Source organism: Castor canadensis, chromosome 6 (genome assembly GCF_047511655.1).
Source record: "Castor canadensis chromosome 6, mCasCan1.hap1v2, whole genome shotgun sequence".
Classification (NCBI taxonomy): domain Eukaryota; kingdom Metazoa; phylum Chordata; class Mammalia; order Rodentia; family Castoridae; genus Castor; species Castor canadensis.
Window position 1 is genome coordinate 143,245,115 of NC_133391.1, and position 24,278 is coordinate 143,269,392.

Genomic DNA, 24,278 nt, shown 5'->3' on the forward strand with positions numbered 1-24,278 from the left:
ATGTTATCATTTGCTGGTAAATGGATGGAATTGGAGAACATCATTCTGAGTGAGGTTAGCCTGGCCCAAAAGACCAAAAACCATATGTTCTCCCTCATTTGTGGACATTAGATCAAGGGCAAACACAACAATGGGATTGGACTTTGAGCACATGATAAAAGCGAGAACACACAAGGGAGGGGTGAGGATAGGTAAGACACCTAAAAAACTAGCTAGCATTTGTTGCCCTTAACGCAGAGAAACTAAAGCAGATACCTTAAAAGCAACTGAGGCCAATAGGAATAGGAGACCAGGAACTAGAGAAAAGGTGAGATCAAAAAGAATTAACCTAGAAGGTAACACACATGCACAGGAAACTAATGTGAGTCAACTCCCTGTATAGCTATCCTTATCTCAACCAGCAAAAACCCTTGTTCCTTCCTATTATTGCTTATACTCTCTCTACAACAAAATTAGAAATAAGGGCAAAAGCAAAATAGTTTCTGCTGGGTATTGAGGGGGTGGGGGGGAGAGGGAGGCGGCGGAGTGAGTGGTAAGGGAGGGGGTGGGGGCAGGGGGGAGACATGACCCAAGCCTTGTATGCACATATGAATAAAAAAAAAAAAGAATGTGAGCTCTACATGCACAAGCTGTGGGCGATGAGCAAATGAATGCAATGCCCATGCCTCTGTTTCTTTATCTGTAAAATGGGCATAAGTTTCTAAGCAGATTTCTCAAAACGTGGTGCCTGAAGAGCTACCTGGCACATGAAGTCATCCACAAGATCATCTGTTCTTATGTGACTGTGTTTTGAGAGAAAATTGCTCTATCACTGGTATTTATGCCACAAGGTGGGCAGCACAAGACCATGGGGAGCCCAATAGATAAGCAAGTAGGAGACCCAGATTGCTGTCCCGGTGTGACTTAGGATAGATCACTTACCCTGTTTCTTTCCTATGAAATGAAGGACTTGAATTCCTTAACGTTTAGGGTTATTTTTCTTTCTCAGATCTTGACTCTAAGGTAAGCTTTCCAATTAAAATTGGTCTACCTGTAAGGTTCATTTTTCTGTCCTTTCTTGTTCCCACAGGCCAGGGTTAAGCCTGTCCCTGGGTATTTATCACACAGCTGCTGACTATGAGAAGCGGGGGTTGGAATAATCTCTGCACTAACCTCTCAGAATAAACCAAGTGCATGCCTGGGCAGGGATGAAAAGTCAATGGGAATCCTAGAAGCCAAAGGATATTCCCATGTCAGAAGTTGGGCTGGGGGTTCTTGTAGAAAGTTGGAGGACTCAGGGCTTGCCCTGTTTTTTCAGCCTCTGCAGACAGGAAACCAAGAAAACTATTTGGCTACATAAATTCAGTAGACAGTAACATTGCTAAGACTGTTGCTGAGGTCCTGTCTGGGAACTGGTCAGAGACCTTGCTTCATAGGACAGTTAAATGCCACCAAAGCTGACCTTCTGCTTGTGACTAAACCTTACTTTGTCTTTCCAAGCCAGGGACCATCCTAGCTGATACCACTTCTGTGGGAGGTGGGGATCAAATGGTGACCTAGAAAAGGTAATCCTGAGATGAACTTTCACCCTTCTTCCTACACTTTATCCATGCAGGCACTTGGACATTCACAGAAATCCAGCACAAGCAAACATATTTTGGGGTTTTGTGAGGGAACATTTAGTGGTACTGCTGTCACAAAGCACCACAAACTAGGGGACTTCCAGAAGCAGAAATTTATTCTTTTACAAGTCTGAAGTCAAGGTGTCAGCAGAGCCAATCTCCCTCTGAAAACTCTAGGGCAGAATCCAGTCCATGTCTCTTCTAGCTTGTGGTGGTTCCAGCCCTTCCTTAACTGGTGGCTTTTTCACTCTAGTATCTGCCTTCACATGGCCATTTCCTCCTCTGTCCTCTCTTCTGTAACCTAGAGAAACACTTGTCTTTGGATTTAGTGCTACCAGGATGACTTCATTGCATGATCCTTATTACCTCACAAAGACCCTTTCCCTAAATATGGCTACATTCACAGGTTCTAAGATAAGAACATATCTTTGTGGGGAAGCTACTATTCAACCTACTTCAGCAGCTATAGAAGACAGAGGAAAAATTTCTAAAAACAAACAACCAACTGCTGCACCCCAGTTTCACTCAGACATGCTGAATCCAGTGTACCCCAAAAGATGCCACAGCCTTGCCATTGAATTTCTATAACAATTTCAAAAAGAGTTGATCAATAAAGGTGTGAGGATAAGAGCAAGAAGATCCAGGACCCCAAAGGTTTTTAATCAGAATGCACAGTTTGGTGCCCTTGGCTGGTTGGGCTTGTGATTCTGCAAAAAGGAATCTCAGAGAAACACAGAATGGCCAGGGCCTACCCCTCCCCAGGAGCTGGCTCCTGCTTCTCCTGTCTTCACCTCAAAAGAGACACCCAAATTTCCTTCATTTACCTTATTAGTCAGCAAATCACTTTAGTTGGTGATAGTTCTTCTCATATCTATCAAATGGTTTGTAATAGTTTGCATTTATATTAAACATTTATATTAAAAATTATTACATTAAATAACCCATTAAATTTAACAATTCTCCAAGCACTGGATTTTAACTAATCTTGCCTAATTTTTGAATTGTGGTGAAACATGTATAACATAAAGTTTGTCATTCTAACCATTTTTAAATGTACAGCTTCGCAGTACTATACACATTCACCTTGCTGTGCAGCCATCACCGCTATCCAACTCAGGAAACTTTTCATCTTCCCCCACTAAAACTCTGTATCCATTAAACACTGATTCCCTGTTCCCTCCTTCCTCCAGTCGCTGGCAACCACCATTCTACTTTCTGTCTCTATGAATTTAACTACTCCAGGTACCCATATAACTAGAAACGCACAATGTTTGTGCCTTTGTGACTGGCTTATTTCACTTTATGATGTGTTCAAAGTTTATGGCATAGCATATGACAGAATTTCCTTCCTTTTTAAGATTGAATAATATTCACATATATATGCATAAACAAATTTAGATAGATAGATAGAGTAACAATATATATCACATTTTGTTAATCTATTCATCCGTGAGCAGACCCTCCAGTTGCCTCCGCCTTTTGGCTGTTATGAGTAATGCTGCTATGTACACTGAAGGCAAGTATCTGTCTGAGTGTCTGCTTTCACTTCTTTTGGGGATATAGCCAGAAGTGGAATTGCTGGGTCATCTGGTAATTTTTTGAGGAACACCCATGGTATTTTCAGCAGCAACTGAGCAGTTTTATACTCACCAGCAGCGAATGAGGGTTCATTTTCTCCACATTCTCACCAACATGATCTTCTGTGCTTTGCTCAGTCTCTTTGTTCATCTCTGGTTGGCCAGATCACAAGCATCAGTAGGGCAAAAGTTATCACAATCCATGCAATGGTTAGGGCTTCTTGGCCAGAAGGTCAATTACTAGAGTTAGGTATAAAACTTTTGGGATGAGAATAAAAAAACTAAAACTTTTTTTGTGCTGCCTAAAAGTATAAATTCAAAATAATAACTACACAAAGAGTGGATGAAAGTTATGCTTCTTGTGATATATTAGGGTAAGCACAAAATTTAGAATAAGAATCTGGGTTTCATTCTCATCTCTACCACTTGCTTATGTGACCTGTTATGCCATTCTATAGCAATAAGAATTCACCAGGCATTGGGAGGCCCAAGTGACAGATTATACATGAAATTTTTTTAAGGTGTGATTATTATTTACAATAGTGGAATTCAAAATTGGTATAAAATACCAAACTCTAGAAATTTTTTTTGCTAACTGTATGAGTGGATATAGCGTTTTGAAAGAAAAAAAATACTAAGATGATTTTTACTCTGGACTAAGTGATTTTAATAAAGCACAAATGTTAAATTTGGTAGTGGCAAAGTGCCACATGCTAGACCTAGCACAGATGTGTCCATAACTCTCACAGCAAGATGAATGACTGTATCAATGAATGAATGAATGGGTGAGAGCCAGAGCAACAGAAGCCATGAAGCACCTTGGAAAGATGAGGGAGCCTGGGACAAAGAGGGAGGCTAGGTGCTCAGAGCAGAATATAAGCTTAACATTAAGAGCATCATAATTCTAATGAGAAAAGGTGCAACCAAAGTGAAGAGCCCATGTCTCTGAAGGTGAGAGAAGATGCTTGTTTCTTGGCAGGGTCTTGTTACAGTGCAGTTAAAGAGAGAGAAAGTGTGATAAGAGGCGTGAGGTGATTATATTATTTAATCCTGATTACTAAGTACCGCATGCATTTCCCTCAACGTTCAAAAGGAGAAGAGACAGAATGGGAATGGGGCTGAATGGGAAGGGGTGAGACAAGAGGGAGGGGCCCACACTGTCACATTGTGCAGAGTGAGATTTCAAAGAACTATCCATTTCTATTTATGGACTCTCCCATACTCTTCATTTATGTCTAGTTTTTACTTTTCTCAAATCAAACTGTGGAAAGCTCTCTGAATAGCAGCTGCTGCCTGTCCTGGTTAGCTTGTGGAAGCCTTCCTCTTCTAACAGCTCTCTTCTTGTAGATCTTTTCACATGCTAGGAAGGAAGTCTCTAGAAAACTTCACAGGTGGCCTCATCCCTCCACCCTCACCCCACTCCAAACACACGAGACACTTCCAGATTCTGATTTCTTGTTAGGTCAGGAAAAACAATCCAGTGCCCCGGAGTGTGTGTATGTGTATGTGTGTGTGTTGGGATAGACAGAGAGGCTGAGGGGATTAAAAAAAAAAAGTGTAGCATTTTTTCCATGTCAAACATGGAAAAGAATTTTTATTTCAAACTTCATGTGTTTTTAGCAAAATGAATTTTTTCTTCAGCTGTTTATACTACTTGCATATAAAAACAGAACAACCATAAGAAATAGTAGCTGACATCAGGTCTTAAGACAATTAAGGTGCAAGAAATATGTAAGATATATATGTACTGTAATATACATAGTATATTATGGAATGTATATTATATACTGTAATATGGAATATTATACTGTATTATGGAACGTATATTAATCATTATCCCAAGGACCAAAATAGCCACTAAAAAAGATATCTATGAAAACTTTCTTCCAATTATCTATAAGTTCATTGGTCAAAATGTGAATTCCTCAAAGACTATCTTCTAAATTGGTATATATACAAGTTAAAAGAACTTAAGCAATGTAGCAAACACAGACTACATTAGCTTTAACTTAGAGAGAGTATTATAGAGTAACAAAAACAAGTGGTTTAGAACTGTACTATTTATATCCTGCTCTATATTCATATATCCTATCACATGAAGTATGTTCCATTCACATGAAGAAGCCAAAAACTAAGCATAACAAACTTCAGAAACACACAGAACATCATATTTAACTTCCTTAAGTCATTTATACTTAAGCCATTGGAGGTCATTCCAAAGTTACAATTCTGTTTTTTGGGGAGCTGTTTGATAAGGATAACAAGGAAGAGAAGATCCAAAGGTTATAATTTGTAGAATAATGGTGAGCTTCAAGCTCCTGGTCTTTAAAGAGAAAAGGCACACAAAACACTGCCTGATAATATACCTTGAGAATACAAGGCAATGATATTTAGGAGGTGAGCCATCACCATCTAAGTTTTATGCTTGCTAAACTCTCTTGCTTCCTTTACTTCCATTTATCCTAGAAGACAGAACATAGCAGAAATGGAATAGGTCCAGGGCAGCAGGTTCCTGGGAGAGCATCAGAGCCAATGACACAGTAAGACACAGTGAAGTGACATGTGCAGAAGTTTTCTACCAAGGCACCCAGGCCAGCCCTCCCCCTCCCACCCAAGAAGAAATGGCCAAGCACATACAGCACCCAGAGACCCCATGTGTTCCAGGTGTTTTCTTCTGACTACGGGTCATCTCCCAATGTCAGTGTTAGGGGCAAGACATTGCTGTCTGCTAAGTTGTTAAAGTTGCGTCTCTACCTTCACAAGTCACAGAGAGCTGTCACAATCAGGGCTGCTACTGCTGCTTCCGCCACCAGCTCCGCCCACCCATGCCCTTGCCCAGCATCTGCACAGACTCTCCTGCCCCCCAAGATCTCAATTTGCGGTAAGAGACAAGATCCCACATCCTGTTGAAAGAGGCCTGGTGCTGTCTCCAGAGACTCAGAGACTCAGCCAACTGGGACCTGTCACAGCCCATTTGTGATGAAGTAGCAATTCTATTAGAGACCGAAAACAGATTTATGACTGAGGGCAACAAAGAAGTTGAGGAAATCATTTCCCAAGTATTTCTTTGTGATCCATCACGGTGAAGTTCAAGTAAATGCTGTCTATCCGCCAGTATGCTTACTGCAGGTTATGGGGAGAAATGTGCCAGGCCTGAAGGGAGTGTTATTTGGAGGGAAGGAAAGGAGCTGTTGTTGGAGAGAGAAAATAAAACCAGGTCCTAGCTTCTTCATCTCACTAAGAAAACACTGCACACCTTAAGTATGTAAATTATAATTCATTAAATACCTCAATATTTAGACAGTGTTAGTGGGGTGGGAAAAAGTCCACTGAAGTGCATTATCTCTAGAGGAACCACACTTGAGAAGAGTTTTGTCACATATATTTTCAGCCGGTGCCCATTAACCCTAACTTTATAACTAAAGGCAATTAGAGTGCTTTTATTATGTGATTTCTGACAATTATGGGTTTATTTTATTTTATTTTGTGTGTGTGGTGCTGAGGATGTAACCCAGTGCCTTGTGCATACAAGGCAAGTGCTCCACCATGAGCTGCATTCTCAATTCATAATGAATTTTAAGAACATTTATTTTATGATAGAAAACAAATTCTGTTTCCCAAGTACACTGGATACAACCAGTCAATTCCTGTTAAAGAGAAGATAGTTTTGCACTCATGTGTGTGTGTGTGTTTGAGAAGGAGGGCTTGATTGTGGAAATCTGTCTGTTATTTTCTTTCATCTAGTCAATGTAACAAGTAGGCTGAACACTGTAGCTCTGTTGAAGTTTGTACTGCGTAAGTCTATTATGTGTTTTCATCAGCTTGCTTTCTCCTTCAAAGATGGAAAGTTTCTTCAGCTTAGGAAAGAACATTCTATCTTTTCAGTCTCTTTATTATTGCTCCTGGTCAGTCCTTGGCAGATTGACTTCTCAATTGAGCAATGTCATTATCACCCCTAGAGAAGCTGGGGCTCTCCTATGCAGTGTGCTGCCCTCTTCCATGTGCCCTGGCTGCAACCTCTGATACCCTGGACAGGAGTAAGGTTGGCTTCCTGAACCTTTTTCCTTTACATATGGGCTCCCTCACTGTACCTAGGGTCCTTACCTGGGCACTGGACAATGATGGGAGTGAATTGTGTTCAGTGAGAAGAACCAACAATTCAGACCATGGAAATCACAGGTAACAAATAACATTATTTCAACATAACAACAAAAAGAAAACCCACACATGGCAAAAATTTATCAATGGGAAAACTATTATTACTCATTTGCTGCCTCCCTTGTGATGAAAAGAATTACGTGCAATCAAGTGGAGATGTTTTATTCTCTTCTTTCATGGCTCTTTGGGAAGAATAATAGCATCCATTGGAATGATTCATTCTCCCAATTGCAAAAATGATACCAACACATCTTAGGAAGGCAAAATCTGGCTTTGAGTTATTTTAGATTCATTAGTTACCCACAGTTCATAGGTCTCTTATTTATTTCATGCTTAAAAACACATAATAAGGAAAGACTCTCAATGGCATATAATTTTCAAAATCATCTCTAGTTGTTGTGTTTCTATATCATTTGAGTTCCTATACAGTTATCTTTAGGGTTTAGAGTGTGGTCTATTATAAAAAATTAAAAGCTGATTTCCTGGTAAGTTATCTTCAATAACTCTAGAGCAGTAGAGCTATCTCGGGGTTTCTCAACCTTAGCACTATGGACAGTTTGGACTGAGAATTCTTTCTTGTGGGAGGCCATCTTGGACATTTGAGTAGAATGCTAAGTAGCAGCTTTGGTCTCTACCCAAAAGATCTCATTTGCTCTCCCTCCCCCACACTGGTCATTTCAATCAGAAATGCCTCCAGACTTTGCCAAGCATGCCAGGGGCGTGGGGTGGGGAATTCTTGATATGTAAGAGAAACTTAAACACAGGAATAGCATCACAATAAGCCCAAAGCAAAACCCTGTTCCCAAAAACAGGGCTGATTTTTAGTCTTTCACATGAAACTATGTTGAAGAACTGGGTCCCAAAGGAAACATTTTCTGGATTTGTACAGCTTCTTAACATCTGTCCTTCACACCATCTCAGACTTTATTTAACTATGCACGTGGTTCATTGCCTTTATGCAGATTGCTAAAAGCAAAAATTTAAAAAAAGATTCTCTGGATTCTGGGATTGTGAAGTAGAAATCCAATAAATACGACAAAAGAGTTTTTGTTAAGAACCATCCTCCCAGGGGCTGTGGCAAAATAAGATTATAACAGTGGAGCTACATAATTCTCAGAAAGGACAAACTATACCAGGGGACTAGAGGAAATGGATTTCTCTGAAGAGAATTTCTACAATTATGTCTGTGTAATTACAGAGCAGTGTATGTCAGTAGTTTGGGCTAAGCATGCTACAGGTATGCAACAGGTGAAGATAATGATGAATTGCCTAAATGACTTTGGAAAAAAATTCAAGTAATTTGAGATGAAATGTTTGTTTCATTGTAACAGTGAAACTTCACAATCTGAGATCTTCTAGACTGTGAAGTACCTCATTTTAAGAATAAGTGGACCAGTCTTTAAGTCATTAAGAGGTCAAGATGTCCTATAAATAATATACAGCCACATAGTCCAGTTGGCAAGGAAGAAAAGCAGAGTTAATATTGAAATGTTTAACAACTCAAATTGCACAGGTGGGAAATGAACAGAATCATACATTCCATTGTACGGCTGTGCAACAACTCAAAATCAGCCCTGGAAAAAAGCAAGATGCTGAGGAGGGCTTTCTGTTTGTGAGAAACCAGTAATGGGAAGAGTATATGAATGAGAGGATGTGTGTCTTTTTTACATATATTTGCATCTGCAGCATTTACCACTATACATAAGAAATTGGTGACAGTGGTTGCCCCTACAGAGGAAAAGTAAGGTCACCATGTAGTTTGTTGCTTAAAGCAAGCCAATTTAGAGAGTAAAAGGGAGCATTGCTATTATTCTAGGTACTATAAACTCACAGTGTACTGATAAATCAGGATATGTCACTGGGGGGGCTAAGTTGAGAGGTTAGAAAGTTATACTTTCCTCTTTACCACGAACTGACACATTGCTCCTACTTTTTTTTTTTTAAGTAAAAAGAATCCTAGGGAATGGAATGGATATTAAGTGCAATGAAATAGGAATGTAAGAATATGAATTTTGAAAATCAGGGCTGGAGATGTAGCACAGCAGGTTAGTATTTGCCTAGCATGCACGAGGCCCTGGGTTTGATCCCTAGTACCACACACACACAAAAAATCTTTGCTTTTCTATCATTATCATTAAGGAAAAAGCATCTAGCTGTTCTCATTACAAAGGAATCTGAGAGTTGAAAATCTTATCTAATGAACTCATTAACAGGTGTAGTGTTCAAACAGACGCTGGAGGTTATAATTAAACAGTTGTAGAGTTGAGGTTGCTGAGTTGCCAGGCAGGTCTGAAGCTAAGGTGCCCTTTTCTGTTCCTCTGGAATTCTCCAGAGGAACTCGCTCATTCTTTCCCTGTCTTTCAACGTTCAAGGAAAAGTTTCAGAATGTGGGGAAACAAAACTCAAACTTTGTAACTTTATTACGCTATTCAGGAGAGTGTTCCAGTTATGTTGATCTAAAATTAGGTCATACGGCAGTGTACCCCCTCCCAGCTCAGCAATAAAAAATAATAATAATAAAATAAAATTAGGACATACTCTTTGTAACTTCAGAATTTGGTCATCTGGAGAAAATGATGTCATGGAGCTAGAGAATTAGAAACGATGGCAGAAAATCAGTGGATATGTATTGCATGCAATTCTTGATGTAAAACTTTAGTTGCACTAACCCATGTAATCTTCATCAAAGAAACAAACGAACCAGATGAAGTGGTTCACACCTGTAATTCCAACTGTCAGAAGGCTGAGCCAGGAGGATCAAGAGTCTGAAGTCAGCCTGAATTATGTAATGAGACTACATCTTTAAACAAAAAAGTCACTGGGAAATATGACTATCATTTTCAGTTTAGAGATGAAGAGAACCGAGCCTCAGAGAGGTTAAGTGACTGCTAAATCACATGGTGAGCAAGTGGAAGAGTCAAGGTTTAAATTTAAGTCTGTAACTTCAGAGCCTGCGTTTTAACCTGGACCTTGCAGGGCCCCTGGGCTTGGGTTGGCAGCCAAGGGAACTAAGTTCCATTTCCGAATCTGCAACTTCCATATTTTCTAAACTAAAAGCGTGACGAGGACTTTGACAATGGGCTAAGGTATTTCAAGGGTTTTCCCCCATAAATCCAAGATGAGATGCCATGAAGACATAGCATTCTGTTTCCCCACCAAATGCAGTAAGGGAGATGAGAGAATTTTTAAGGTTTCTTTTATATATAAAAAGCAGAAATTCTCTTATGTGTTGATACTCTTTAAGGTGCATCATGAATGGAAGCTTGTTTATTACTCTCATTATGGAGGAAACAAACTGGTTTATGTTTCCTGACCAAGATTAAACAGCTGGTAAGCATCAACCCAGGCCACCTGGTTCCCAAGTCTAGGCACTTAACAATTTGTTGTGCAAAATTATATAAATCTAAAATAAATTATAGATCTAGAATATAAATTACAAAATACAGAGAAGGTCTAGAATCAAAGAAATCTCCCTCAAAGATGGAATTCCTTCCAGGTAGGGATCTTAGTTTTGTATATGGTCTTTTTTTGGTACGCGTCGTGGGGTTTGAACTCAGGGCTTTGCATTTGCAAAGCTTGGTTCTACCACTTGATCCACACCTCTGGTCCATTTTGCTCTGATTATTTTGGAATGGGGGCGTCTCACAAATTATTTGCCCAGGCTAGCCCTGAACTGCAATCTTCCTGATCTCAGCCTCTCAGGTAGCTAGGATTGCGCCCAGCTGTTTGGTCCTTCTTTATTGTTGTTTTGTTTGGTTTTGTTTATTTTTTTGGTGCTGGGGATCGAAACCAGGGTCTTGCCTGTGCTAAGCATGTGCTCTGCCACTGACCTATGGCCCCTGCCTCAGGATTTGGTACTTTTTGTGCTTCTGTGCTAAGGATCAGAGTCCTCTGCATCGATATCCTGGGAGGTTCAAAGAAGGACCCATTCTCTCCTTTTTCCTCCCCCAAAACCCAAACTATTCCTAGTTCTGCTAGTCTCCTGCCTGTCGCCTTTGGGTTCTGCTAGAGGACTTGAGGAAATTGTGGGGATAGAAAAATGGTAAGGGGAGTCAAGATGGAAACAGGGAGATCTGATTCAGATGGAAGGGAGTAGACTAAAGGCACAAAATTCATGTTAGAAACTGCTGCTCTCATTAGGTTTTCCCCTCTTGCCAAGTCCTTCACCCTCCACTCTGCAAATGCACATGCACTTCAGAACGGATACGTGCTCGGCCCAGACCACCATCTCTCACCAAATTAGTGTGTGCAGTATTCAGCTCAGTGCCAGCCTTTATTCCCCAAACACATCCCAGAATTCCAAGGGTGCCAGGCCCTGGTATAGGTTTTGTGGGGAGACAGAAGGAAGGAGATGATTTTTGGATTTGGGGGCCCTTGATAGTCTTGAGTTTGCCTTCCTGCGAGCCCTTAAATATGCTACTTAGCAGTTCTAGTAATGTTTCCTTAAACAAAGCCCAGGCTGGGGGTCAGGCAGGCATTTGACAAATTCTGTCTCTAATGTACATGACAATTCTGACAACTGTGTGTTTTATCCCCATTTTATAAATGGTGCAACTGAGGTTCCATTAATGGAGCTCATTCCATAGCACCCTCCTGCTGTCTCAGCCTCAATTTCCTTTCCTGTGAAATGGAGTTAAATACTGCCTTCTGTTATAGCTGCTGTAAGAATGAGATGAGGAAATGTAGAATCAAGCACACATATTGGCCCACTGCATGGGGGTTCTTAGTGCTATGAGAGGAACTAACAAAGAGGTGTGTGAAAGCGCCTGAAGTACTACATGAGTCCAGAGGAGGGGGCAAACGTTCCCAGCTGGACAGTATCTGATTTTGTGACATTTGAAAGATTAAATATTTTTGAATACATGGCAATTACTAGTGAGCCATGAGAAATAGAAAGACATGTCAAGCATGAATACAGTTTTGGTTATATAAATGTGTGTGTGTGTGTGTGTGTGTGTGTGTGTGTGGTAATGTAGCTCAGCCTGTCCTGCTGCCTCAGCCTCCCAAGAGCTGGGATTTCAGGTGTGTGTCACCACACCCAGATTCGGTGATTTTTTTTAAGCCTCAAAGTTTCAAATATTTCTAAAAGAACTAGAAAATTTCTACTCTTTGCTTCTGAGAGAAAGACCAAACCCACCATTAATTCTCCTGGGTTAAACAGGATTATCCTCACAGAGAAAGGTGATAATTGCTCTCTTTGCTAAGTAGCAGCCTAATTCTAGGCAAGGAAGGCAGAGACTATTAGCAAGACCTTATCATTATAGAGACAAGATGGGGACAGAAAAGGTCTGTAAAAGACACTTCCCACCCAGACCCTACTGCTTCCTTGCTCTTTTCCCTGTGTGGCTAGGCAGCGTGTCTGGATCCTCTAGAAAGGACCAACTCTAAAAGCAAATCCACTCTGCCTGCAATCTATACACAGATGAGACATTAGCACTCAGTATTTATAAAAGATTAGAAAACCCCACTCTATTACTTTCATATCAAAAGTTCTCCTGCTGAATCCCCTGATAGCAAGAAGACCTATCATGTGAAGAGGAAGGAGAAAGCTCTTGCCAAGCACAGGGATACTAAACGTGGCCATGCTGTTGCTGGGTAAAGCACGCAGCCTGAGTTTACAAAAGAGCATACTTTCATTTTTTAAGTGTCATTTTCACTTAAGAGTCTCAATTGTAAAATATGCAAGAATTCATTTGTTAGACACTTCCATATGTTTTCAAATGAAAAACAAATTAGATCAATATCAAATCAGAGCAAATCCAACAAATTAGCTAAAGAAACAGTGAGAGGAAAGAGAAAGGACAAGCTGTTACTTAAGCAAAAATGGGCAAGCCACTGTACAATGAGCCAAAAAAAAAAAAAAAAGTATATGCACAACAATAGCCCTCCCCTTTCAAGAAACTCTCACAACTTATTTTGCCACAGAGGAACTTCAGTGTTACATTATTTTGCTAACCAATCAGCAATGCTGTGGGCCTCAAACCAGGAAGCCTTTTAAGGTGTAGCATTTTAAACTTGCAAGTTAGACTTCTGGCTCTCAGCTAGTGTTTGTTCCTTATGCTTGTAGGATAGAAAAGCAGATGTGAAGTCCCTCATGGCGAGGTTTGACACTGGGGGCAACCTGACAGAGGAGGTCTCAGTCAACAGCCGGCCTTTCAAAGTCACAGGGCAAAACTCACCTTCAGGAATACAAGCGAGAAAAAACCTATTCAACAACCAAGGAAATGCCACCCCTTCCACAGGACCTGGCAACATGCCTAAGATTGGGACTCCAAAGCCACCTTTGGCAGTGAAACCTACTTTTGAGGAAACGCCTGACAAAGAGCCCAAACCCCCATTTTTAAAGCCTAGTGGAGTGGGCCAAAGATTTGGAACACTGCCAAACTCAGCCACCAGAGAACCTGAGGTAAAAGCAGGATTTCTGAAACCTGTAGGCCCCAAGCCCACCAACCTGCCCAAAGAAGATTCCAAGCCTGTGTTTACCCGGCCTGCTGGGAACAAGCTGTTAATTCACAGTATGAACCAAGATCAAGACTTAAAGACACCAGGCCCAAAGCCTGGACCTGCTCCTCCAGCCCCGGAAAATGAACAGAGGCAAGCATTCCCAAAGTTGGCTGGGACTAAAGGCAAGTTTATGTCAGCATCACAAGATCCTGACTCCAAAACCCTCTTCCCCAAACCTGCCTTTGGCCAGAAGCCATCCCTGAGTACTGAGGATGCTCATGAAGATGAGAGACCCCCCAGGAATGTGTCTGTGCAGAAAGGACCCCCAGCACCTCTAGGAGCCAAGTCTAAGAGTGGCCCTCTAAAACCAGCAAGGGAAGACCCAGCAAATAAAGACCATGAAGGTGACACATCAAGTTCACCATTTCCTGGAGTAGTTCTAAAATCTGCTGCAAGCAGAGGAAGCCCAGGCCTCTCTAGAAATAGTGAAGAAAAAAAAGAACATAGGAAGATAGATGCTACTAAGAACATCTTCCTGAGCAAGATGAATCAGGATGAGCCTGCCACAGGGGCTCCTCCTGGCAAGTTCGCTAAGGTCCCTTCCAAGGTGACAGTGGGCACACCATGGGGTCAAAGTCAAGAAAAGGAAAAAGGAGACAAGAATTCATCCACCCCAAGGCAGAAGCCATTGCCCCCATTGTCTACCTTGGGTCCACCTCCACCAAAACCCAGCAGACCACCCAGTGTCGACCTGACAAAATTCCGCAAAGCTGATTCTACTAACAGTGAGTTACTTTCTCATTACTAATCAGTATGGTCTGTTCCATAGCAGAAGATATTTTAGCTTCTGGGAGAAAATTTGTGGCAAGGAATGATTCTGTAAGTGGTACTCATATGTAGGTATGATGGATTTTCTTTGGCATTTTTTTTTTCTTTTGTGTGGGAGGTCTCAGGAAGTAAGAAGTCTGAGTTGTATGTAAGCATTCCGTGAGAAAATGCCTTGGTGAGCTGGGTTTTTTTGGGGAAGGAAATACATCCATTTGATTGATAAGTGGTTTTGCCTAATGATACCATTGCATTTACTTCCTTAGTTGGGTTTCATTTTTGTTGAATGAGATTCAGGTGTTACTCCTACTGTCACACAGGAGTTGGAAAAGTAAGCAAACATTTAAGTCAGTAGTTCTCAAAAAGGGACAATTTTGACAACTGGGGGACATTTGATAATGTCTGGAGGCAGTTTTGATTGTCACAGCTGGAGGGTGCAACTGGCATCTTACCAGTAGAGATCAAGGATGCAGTTAAACATCCTACATTGCACAGGACGGCCCTAATTGTAAAGAATTATCCAGCCCAAAGCAGAGGCTGCAAAACCCTCTTCTTAATCATTTCAAGTATCAACATCATTCATCACATTTCCTGAGGCAATATTCAAATAGGAGAGGAACAGGACTCTTAAGAGGTTCAGATGTCATATTATATGTTTTTTCTTTATTTCTAAACATTTCTAGTACATAGCTATAAACTAGTATATAGTTATAAAAATAAGCCAGACAAAGAAGTGCATTATTCTCCTTGCTAGAAAATAGTTTAATTTTCTACCAGAGATGTCACTGCAATACTATGGCATGTGGTATAATTTGCTATTGAATGACTTGGTAAAGGTTTGTAATCCTGCATTGTGATGAGAGAACTCACTTGTGTCTGAGATGATTAATATTTTTGGCAACTGTTGTTTATCTTAAGGTAGAAAAGGGATGCTTACAAGTAACTACCAGTCACATTTGTCTCCTTACAAATTCTGATGTAATTAAAGCAGTTCTAGAGAAAACACATCTTTCATTTTGCTCTGTGGAGCCAATTTGCCATGAGTCTGCTTAAGATCATCAGTACTTGTTGATAAACAGATTAGTGACCAAGACCTCCATTAAGAAAGCAACTTTGGAACAACCCATGATTAGCAATTTTCCTGAGTCAGTCTTGTTACACATGGTGTCGCCTCCTCATCTGTCATCTTGTTGCTATGCTGATTCGCATATCTGAACTGTTATTTCTGTGAGAACCTCTAAAAGCTTCCCTGTTTTTTCTGTACCTCAGGTAAAAACATAGTCTCTTTGTCTATCTCTCCCACAAATAAAACTCAATCCCTCTGAATGTGAACTGACTTCAACTTGGTGTCAGGGTAAAGCAATCTGATTTATAGCTTTAAATTCTAAATAATGCTCCTTTAAAGCAGTCTTTAAATGCTTTTCTAAAAGCATTTAAATGTTTTTACATATTCTAAATAGAAATTTATATTCTGGCTCTAAAAGCGTTAAGTATAAAACGGTACAGTGAAAGATAAGTCACCTTGAGTCCTTGTCTGTCATTTACTGGTCTTCTCAGGCCCAGCCCCATGGAAATGACCCTTCTTAATGCCTTGCATGTCCATCCAGAGTCTGTTTTATGTTTACACAAGCAAATATAAATACTGATCCTCCTGCTTCACACTCAAGAAGTAGACTATGACATGCAATGCTCTCGTTGGTGTGTATGTGGTGCTGGGGAGAACCCAGGGCTCGTCGTGTTAACCACATTCTCTACCACTGAGCTATGCCCCAGCCCTCTCGCTTAAAAGAAATCTTGTATGTTTTTCCACATTTTAATAAACAGTAATTGATTATTCTCTAAAGCAGCATAATATTTTGGTAAATGGGTAAATAAGCCTAATTAATTTAGCAATTTGTGTTGTTTCTAAACATTTTCTATTAGAAACAATGCTGCAGAGAACAAACTTGTTTTTATTGTGTCTATGTCATAAAACACACTTTTCTAAGCACATACAATTTCTTTTCTTTTTTTTTTTTTTTTGTGGGACTGGGGTTGAACTCAGCTTCATCCTTACAAAACAGAGGCTGTACCACTTAAGTCACAGCTCCTGTCCATTTTACTCTGATGATTTTGGAATGGGGTATTGCAAAGAATTTGCCCAGGCTAGCTTGAAACCAGTCCTCCCAATCTCAGCCTCCCAAGTAACTAGAATTACAGGCATGAGCCACTGGCACCCAGCTAAACACAGAAAATTTCTTAATAGTCACATCTGTTGACTCCTGATCTGCCGCTGCTATTTTTCCTAAACCATTCTAGAAATACTAGGTAATTTAGCATTTCATTTAGAAAGGTTAAAAATATAGCAAAATTAGAAAGTACATATTCATGCTATATAATAACTAGATAACAAATCAATAGCAGGGAAAGAATTAAATGGCTATTATAGCCAAACCAAAAAATTCTGAGGTTTTATTATTAATCATCCTAGAGTATGTAAGTGGCAAATTAAATATGCATATGCATTGATATGTGGTATATTTTATGTGTAATCTTTAGATGGTACAGATAATGTAAGGGTTCATTAAGAGTGATTATTGGCTAATTCTGCAGTGAGTATTGAGGCTCAGGAATGTGACTAATCCAAAGTCACACACCCAAAATTAAAATCCAGCTCTGCAGCATTTTATCTACATACCCTCTTGCCTCTATATAATGTGTACAAATGCATGTTCACATTTGATGTTCATGTGTATTATCCATTCATATTGAATATTATACATCAGCACAAATATATACACATGATTTAACTTCTTTCAAAGGACTCTCAAAGTTTTATTATATAGAGAATATATAAAACTTGTATAACCATACATATAAGGTTTTTTCAGACAGAATCTCTCTATGTGGCCCAGGCAGGTTGGCCTCAAACTTGAGATCCTCTGGCCTCAGCCTCCTGAGTATGTGCTGAAATTATAGGTATGTGCCACTATGCCTGGCTCAAAGTTGTTATCTTTTTTTTTCTTTTTTTTTGATGGGACTGGGGTTTGAACTCAAGGAATTGCACTTTGCAAACCAGAAGCTCTACCACATGAGCCACACCTCCAGTCCATTTTGCTCTAGTTATTTTGGAGATGGGGACTCAAGAACTATTTGTCCAGGTTGGCCTCAAACTTTGATCCTCACAATCTCAGCCTCCCAAGTAGCTAGGATTATAGGTGTAAGCCACTGGCACCCAGCTAAATTGTTATCTTTAAATACTTACAATAATCCATGAAATAGAGCAGTTCTAATGAATTCATTTTAAACCACAGTGCAGTGTCTAGGTTATTAATTTTAACATTAATAGTACAGGAACTAATGTAAGAATTTCTGTCACATAATATAGACCTCAGAGTGAGCAGACTTAGATTTCAAGCACCACTTGTTTATTTCCTAGCTATGCAATCTTAGCAAGTTGCTTTACCTCTTTCAGTCTAAGTTTCCTTCATTCAAAAGAAATTAAGCAGCTTGGGTTGTAGCTTAATATTATAGCACTTGCCTAGCAAGTGCAAGGCCCTGAGTTCAATCCCCAGTAGTGGAGGGGAAAAAGAAAGAATAAAAGAAAAGAGAAAAAAATTAAGCTAAGCAAAATGAGTGAACACTGTCCGTAATTTTATTATTTTCATTAGCATAATCTTATTACCAGTCCTGTCATGTTTTAATCATTTTATATTACAAAGACTATTTTAGGAATCATAAACTGTTCATGATATGTAAATCTGTTGGTAATTTATGTAAAATTATGCTGAAGAATTAAATAATGGTTGCTAAAATAGAAGTTTGCCCCAGAAGTCCCTGAAGGTTCTTCCATAAGATACCCAGTTCCCAACAGAAAGGTGGTAGAACACAGTAGGTAAAGGGCAGGTGGCTGGGGATTACAGTCATTGTCAGATTTTGCTGCCTCATCCTGACTAAGACCAATGGAAAGTACCTGATTCTACCAGAAAGGAGAAAGACCCCACAGCCAGGCTTGACAGCTGTGATCCCAAAGTTGGTGTCATCCATTGTTGTTTTCAAGGTCACTGTTTCCAGAGAGGTGATAGTTTGGAAGAAAAAGAAATGTGCCCATTTGCTGTGGTTCGTGATCAGCCACGCCTACTTGGAATTGTTGCAGATTCCAGGGGAAATTCTTCTGGATGTGCTGCCACAGACCCTAAGATTTTCTGAGATTGGAGTTTTTACTCCAACTCTGACAAATGCATGCCCGACACACACCTGGCTGGACATGAAGTTTCATATCACAGGACTTTAGGATAAGTCACTTGCTGAATGGTATAATTTGAAATTTTATCCATTTGCTTGCAATAAGTTGGGAAAGAAAGGTGGTATTGTGTAATTTAGAAAAACAAAGTTCTAATGCTAAATGTTTATCCACTAAGATTTTTTTTCTAGAAATCATTACTAGCACAAGGAAGTTACACTGTGAAAATTTCAGATACATATAATGTACTTTGGACAAATTCTATTATATTCCCTTAGCCTCCTTATCCACTAAAGGATGATGATTGGAGCAAAAATGCTTTGCTAGTGAATGTACAGATTTACTCTACATCACTACTTTTGTTGTTGTTAAGAGTTACACTGCTGTTCAAATCAATTAAAGTTTCAGATAATTACTCTGTAGGTTTTCAAACTCTGATACCTGTTCTTAGCTTCATCATTCCTTCTTTCCCAGTGTCAGAGTCCTTTTACCCAGGTGTACCCTTCATCTTTGATCATCTTGTCCAGTATTTATCATTTATTGAGGACTTGATCTAGCCATTACTTTGTTATTCCTCCCAAATCATGAAACGGAACTCTATGAGGAAACTAAAGCTCAGAGAGGTTAGGGATCTTTCCTAAGTTGTAGGGTAACTAAGCAGGACCAGTGCTGATCCTCATGCCTCTCAGATCCCATAGATTGTCCCTAACTCTACTCTTAACCCACATGCTGGCTGCCTCTCTTGAAACATAGGATAACGTGGGTTAATAAATCCTGCATCAATGATACCTAAAGAATCCTCATTCTTATCCCTTCCTCTGCTTTTGGTTGAAACATGTCTTTATTATTATTATATTTTTATAAATACCACTCTGAACTCCATGAAGACAGAGGCCAGTCAGTTATCATTCTTTCATTTGGAGCATGGACATAAAATAAATTTTTGTTAGTTTCTTAGGTTTGTCCTTCCACAGAAGTCTGTTTAATTAGAGTTTAGTTGCTCCCAGATTTTTCAGGATTAAATTTTAATGCTATCTATAGTTTAGTAATTACTTTAACAAATTGGATAGCTCTACCAGTAGGCTTGTATTCAACTGAATGGAGCACTGACACAAAACGAATATCACACAGAGCATCTATCTTGCAGGTCTATTTATCACACTCACTTGTAATCTGTAAGCCTCACTATAACATGCTGCTTCCTGAACATGGAGCAAATAATTTCTTCTCCAAGAACCATTTAAGATTACAAAATCCCACAAAATGATATCTGAACTAACCTGTCCTTTGGCTCCTTTTGGGTCCCAGGCTATTCATCAAAGGACTTCTTCCTAGGCATCCAAGTGACACCTCATAAGCAAAGTCTGGGTTCTTAAGAACACACAGCCCGACTATTCGTTTGTGTGTAGGAGTTAGTGAAAATCTGCTGGGAAATATTCAAGTCAATCCTTTACCTCATCATGTTCTTAATACTAGAGAGAAACCAAAACCAATTTTCCCATAGATTTAACTGTAAAAATGATCATTTAAGTACCTTGACAACTACAAGGGTAAAGTCAGGGGAAGACACTGAAAAATTTCATTCTTCTTTGTGGCTGAATAAAATTCCATTGTATATAAATACCACATTTTCTTAATCCATTCATCAGTAGTGGGGCATCTTGACTGTGTCCACAGCTTGGCTATTGTGAATAGTGCTGCAATAAACGCAGGTGTGCAGGTGCTTCTATTGCAACCTGACATACATTTCTTTGGGTATATCCCTAATAGTGGTATTACTGGGTCCTATGGCAGATCTATTTGTAGTTTTTTGAGGAGCCTCCATATTGTTTTCCATAGTGGTTGTATGAGCTTACGTTCCCACCAGCAGTGTATGAGGGTTCCTTTTTCCCCATATCCTCACCCACATTTGTTGTTGTTGGTATTCTTGATGGTAGCTATTCTAACAAGAGTGAGGTGGAATCTTAGTATGGTTTTGATTTGCATTTCCTTTATGGCCAGGCATGCTGTTTTTTAGTCATTTGGACTTCTTCCTTTGAAAAGGCTCTGTTTAGTTCATTTGTCCGTTTTTTCATTGGGTCACTGATTTTTGGAAAGTTTAATTTTTTGAGCTCCCCATATATTCTGGTTATCAGTCCCTTGTCTGATGTATAGCTCCCACTCTGTGAGTGACCTCTTCAATTTCAAAAGCATTTCTTTTGTTGTGCAGAAGCTTTTAAATTTCCTGTAGTCTCGTTTGTCAATCCTTTCTCTTAGTTGCTGAGTCAACTGAGTTCTACTGAGGAAGTCATTGCCTATTGCTTCCAGTGTATTCACTGCTCTTTCCTGTACTAGCTTCAAGGTTTCAGGTCTTATGTTAAGGTCCTTAATCCACTTTGAGTTGATACGTGTACAGAGTGAAAAACATGGATCTAGTTCCAGTTTTCTGCAGACAGATAGCCACTTTACCCAGCAACATTTGTTGAAGGGGCTGTCATTTCTCCATCGTATGTTTTTGGCACCTTTGTCAAAAATTAGGTGGGTGGATTCATATCTGGGTCCTCTATTCTGCTCCACTGATCTTCATGTTTGTTTTTGTGCCAGGACCATGCTGTTTTTATTGCTATGGTTCTGTAATATAATTTGAAGTCAGGTATTGTGATATCTCCAGCTTTGTTCCTTTTGCTCAGTATTGCATTGTTATTCTCAGATTTTTGTGCTTCCAAATGAACTTCAGGGTAGATTTTTCAATTTCTGTGATGAATATTGCTGGGATTTTGATGGGAATTGCATTGGGCATGTAGATTATATTTGGTAGTATAGCCATTTTTACTTTGTTTAGTCTACCAATCCATGAGCATGGTAAAACTTTCAATCTTTTGTAGTCCTCTTCAATTTCTTTCTTCAGTGGTTTGTAGTTGTCTTTGTAGAGGTCATTTACATCTTTTGTTAGGTTTATTCCTAGGTATTCAATTTTTTAATTGTTTTCCTACATTCTTTCTCAATCTGTTCATTGCTGGTGTATAGAAAGGCAACTGATTTTTGTAAATTGATTTTGTATCCTGCTAATTTGCTGAAGCTGTTTATGGTTTCTAGGGATTTTTTAGTGGAGATTTTCAGTTCTTTTAGGTATAAGATCATCTCTTCTGCGAAAAGGGATAGTTTGACTTCTACCTTACCTATTTGTATTCCTTTTATTTCTTCTTCCTGTCTTATTACTCTGGCCAGGACTAAGACTATGTTGAATAGGAATGGAGAGAATGGACACTTCCTAACTTTAGAGGAAATGGTTTCAGTTTCTCCCCGTTAAGTATGATGTTGGCTATAGGTTTGTCATATGTAGCCTTTATTTTGTCCCATTGATATGTACTCATATATTAAAACCTGTTTTATAGCAGTGTGTGACAGTATTTTCAAAATTGTTGTCCCAGGACATCATAGGAAAAAGAGACTCTAAGTACATTTTAGAAATTTGAGGCCAAGTAGTTTTCTTTACAACAGCGTTTTTCCAAGAATTAATATACCATTGTGTACTTAGAATATAAGAACAAGTTATATAAAGAAGATACCAGCCAGGTATGGTGGTGCACACCTATAATCCTAGCTATTTGGGAGGTGAAGGCAAGAGGATTGAGAGATTAAGAGTTTGAGGTCAGAATGGGCAAAGATAGTGTTGACCTGCTTGTTGCCAAAACCCCTCCAAGAGCTGCTATGACTGGGGCATAACTCAAGTGGTAGAGCACTTGCCTAGCATGTGCAAGGTCCTGGGTTCAATCCCCAGCACCAGAAAAAGAAAAACAATTACAGATCCAAGGATATTTTATTGAAACATCTCCTAGACTGGGCTATTTCATGGCACTGAAAAATGGAGGCAAAGCCCTCCAGCACACAGACTGGAACTGGAAGTTACTCAACGGTAACTTGTTGCTGGAGGCTTTCATTCTCCAGGAGCCTGCTCACACTTTGTGACTGGCATCTACTCTTACTTTTTAGCTCCAGCCAGAGAAAAGTGGCTTTCCATGAGATCTCTAGATCCTCCTTCGGTTCCAAGTTGACACTCAATGACCTTCATGCTGCTGAGCAGCTTACCTGTTGGACAGCCCACGTCCAACAGGTAGCTAGGTCCTAGGAAGGACCTCTCTCTTAACACACAAACTTTCTGGCAAGTCTCATGATCTACCCCTCTGGTTTATTTGTCCTCACCGAGTTCTAAATGTTTCTCCTCTGCTCTTATAACATAAAACTCCTCCTTGGTCTAAACCCTGTTCTCTTGAACAAACCATTTCCTGCTGTTTCATACCCCAACAGCATCTCTTGGGCTTTTTTAGACAATTTTCTTTCTTATATAATTTCCTGAATACTTTGATAAGCAATTTACATGGTCTCTATTTTAAAACTCTGGCATTGAATTTTTTATTGTGGAGAAGTCTGAGGCCAACCTGAATTTCATCCTTTGAAAATGGTTTGCTTTTCTGTCTGGATTCCCAGAGAAATCTTTGTCCTTAAGGTTTAGAAACTGAGCCAGGATCTGTCTGTGTCAATCATTCTGACATCAATTATTTCCTGAGAGATGGTTCTCCTCCTTGCTCTCAGGTTCTTGGGGATTTTCTGTTCCATTTGCATAGGGATCACACCATCTCTCTTTTGATCTGGTAGATGGACAACAAGCACGCCTACAAACTCTAATCCAGTGTGATAAATTTATCTTTTCCTCAGAACTGCCATTTGAGTTCTGAGCATTGATCTAAATGCTCTCTTCTTAGTTTTTTTTGTTTTGCTTTTTGAGGGTTTTTTTTTGGTGGGACTGGGATTTGAACTCAGGACTTCACCCTTGCAAAGCAGGTGCTCTACCATATGAGCCACACCTCTAGTCCATTTTGCTCTGGTTATTTTGGAGATGGGGTCTCACCAACTATTTCCCTGAGCTGGCCTTGAGCCTCGATCCTCTCGATCTCAGCCTCCCGAGTAGCTAGAATGACAGGCATGAGCCACTGGCGCCCAGATTGACTATGCTCTTTCATAGAGTGAACAAGAGTTGTGCAGGTCTGGCATGCTGTCTGTTCTGGAGACAAAATTGTATTACATTTTGAGTTCTTAATCTGTGCCAGCTTTGACAGCTGATCCCTTTTTGCGTCAGGTATGGTCTGGTTGAGGTGTTTAGAGCTTTTGTGTCTGAGGATTTCCCCTGACCTTCCACTTACTCTTCAGTCCACTTCTCCAACCTGAAATGTAGTAAAGAGAATTTTCAGATTTTTCTAGAATTACAATCTTTCCCTAAAATAATGCTTCTGGGCCTGGAGACCAGGTAGGGAGCTTAGCTTGCCTCCTCAGGCATGAGAAACTTCTCTTTCTTCACTTACCCACCACTTTTTAAATTTCATGTGTGAGGTCATTTTACCTTTCTTGTGAGGTGGCTGCCAGTGAGCTTTTGGTAATATTTATTTTGCTTTATTTTCATTTGGGAACTGGAGG

General features: G+C 39.8%; 1 protein-coding gene across 1 annotated transcript in view; it reads left to right on the forward strand.

The window, feature by feature from the left end:
• Positions 1-24,278, forward strand: part of Fyb1 (FYN binding protein 1) — a 181,140-nt gene that overhangs the window by 42,712 nt on the left and 114,150 nt on the right. Inside the window, exon 2 of the mRNA XM_074077883.1 lies at positions 13,404-14,565. Within this exon, the coding sequence (XP_073933984.1) occupies positions 13,404-14,565 (1,162 nt within the window). The remainder of the gene's footprint in view (positions 1-13,403; positions 14,566-24,278) is intronic.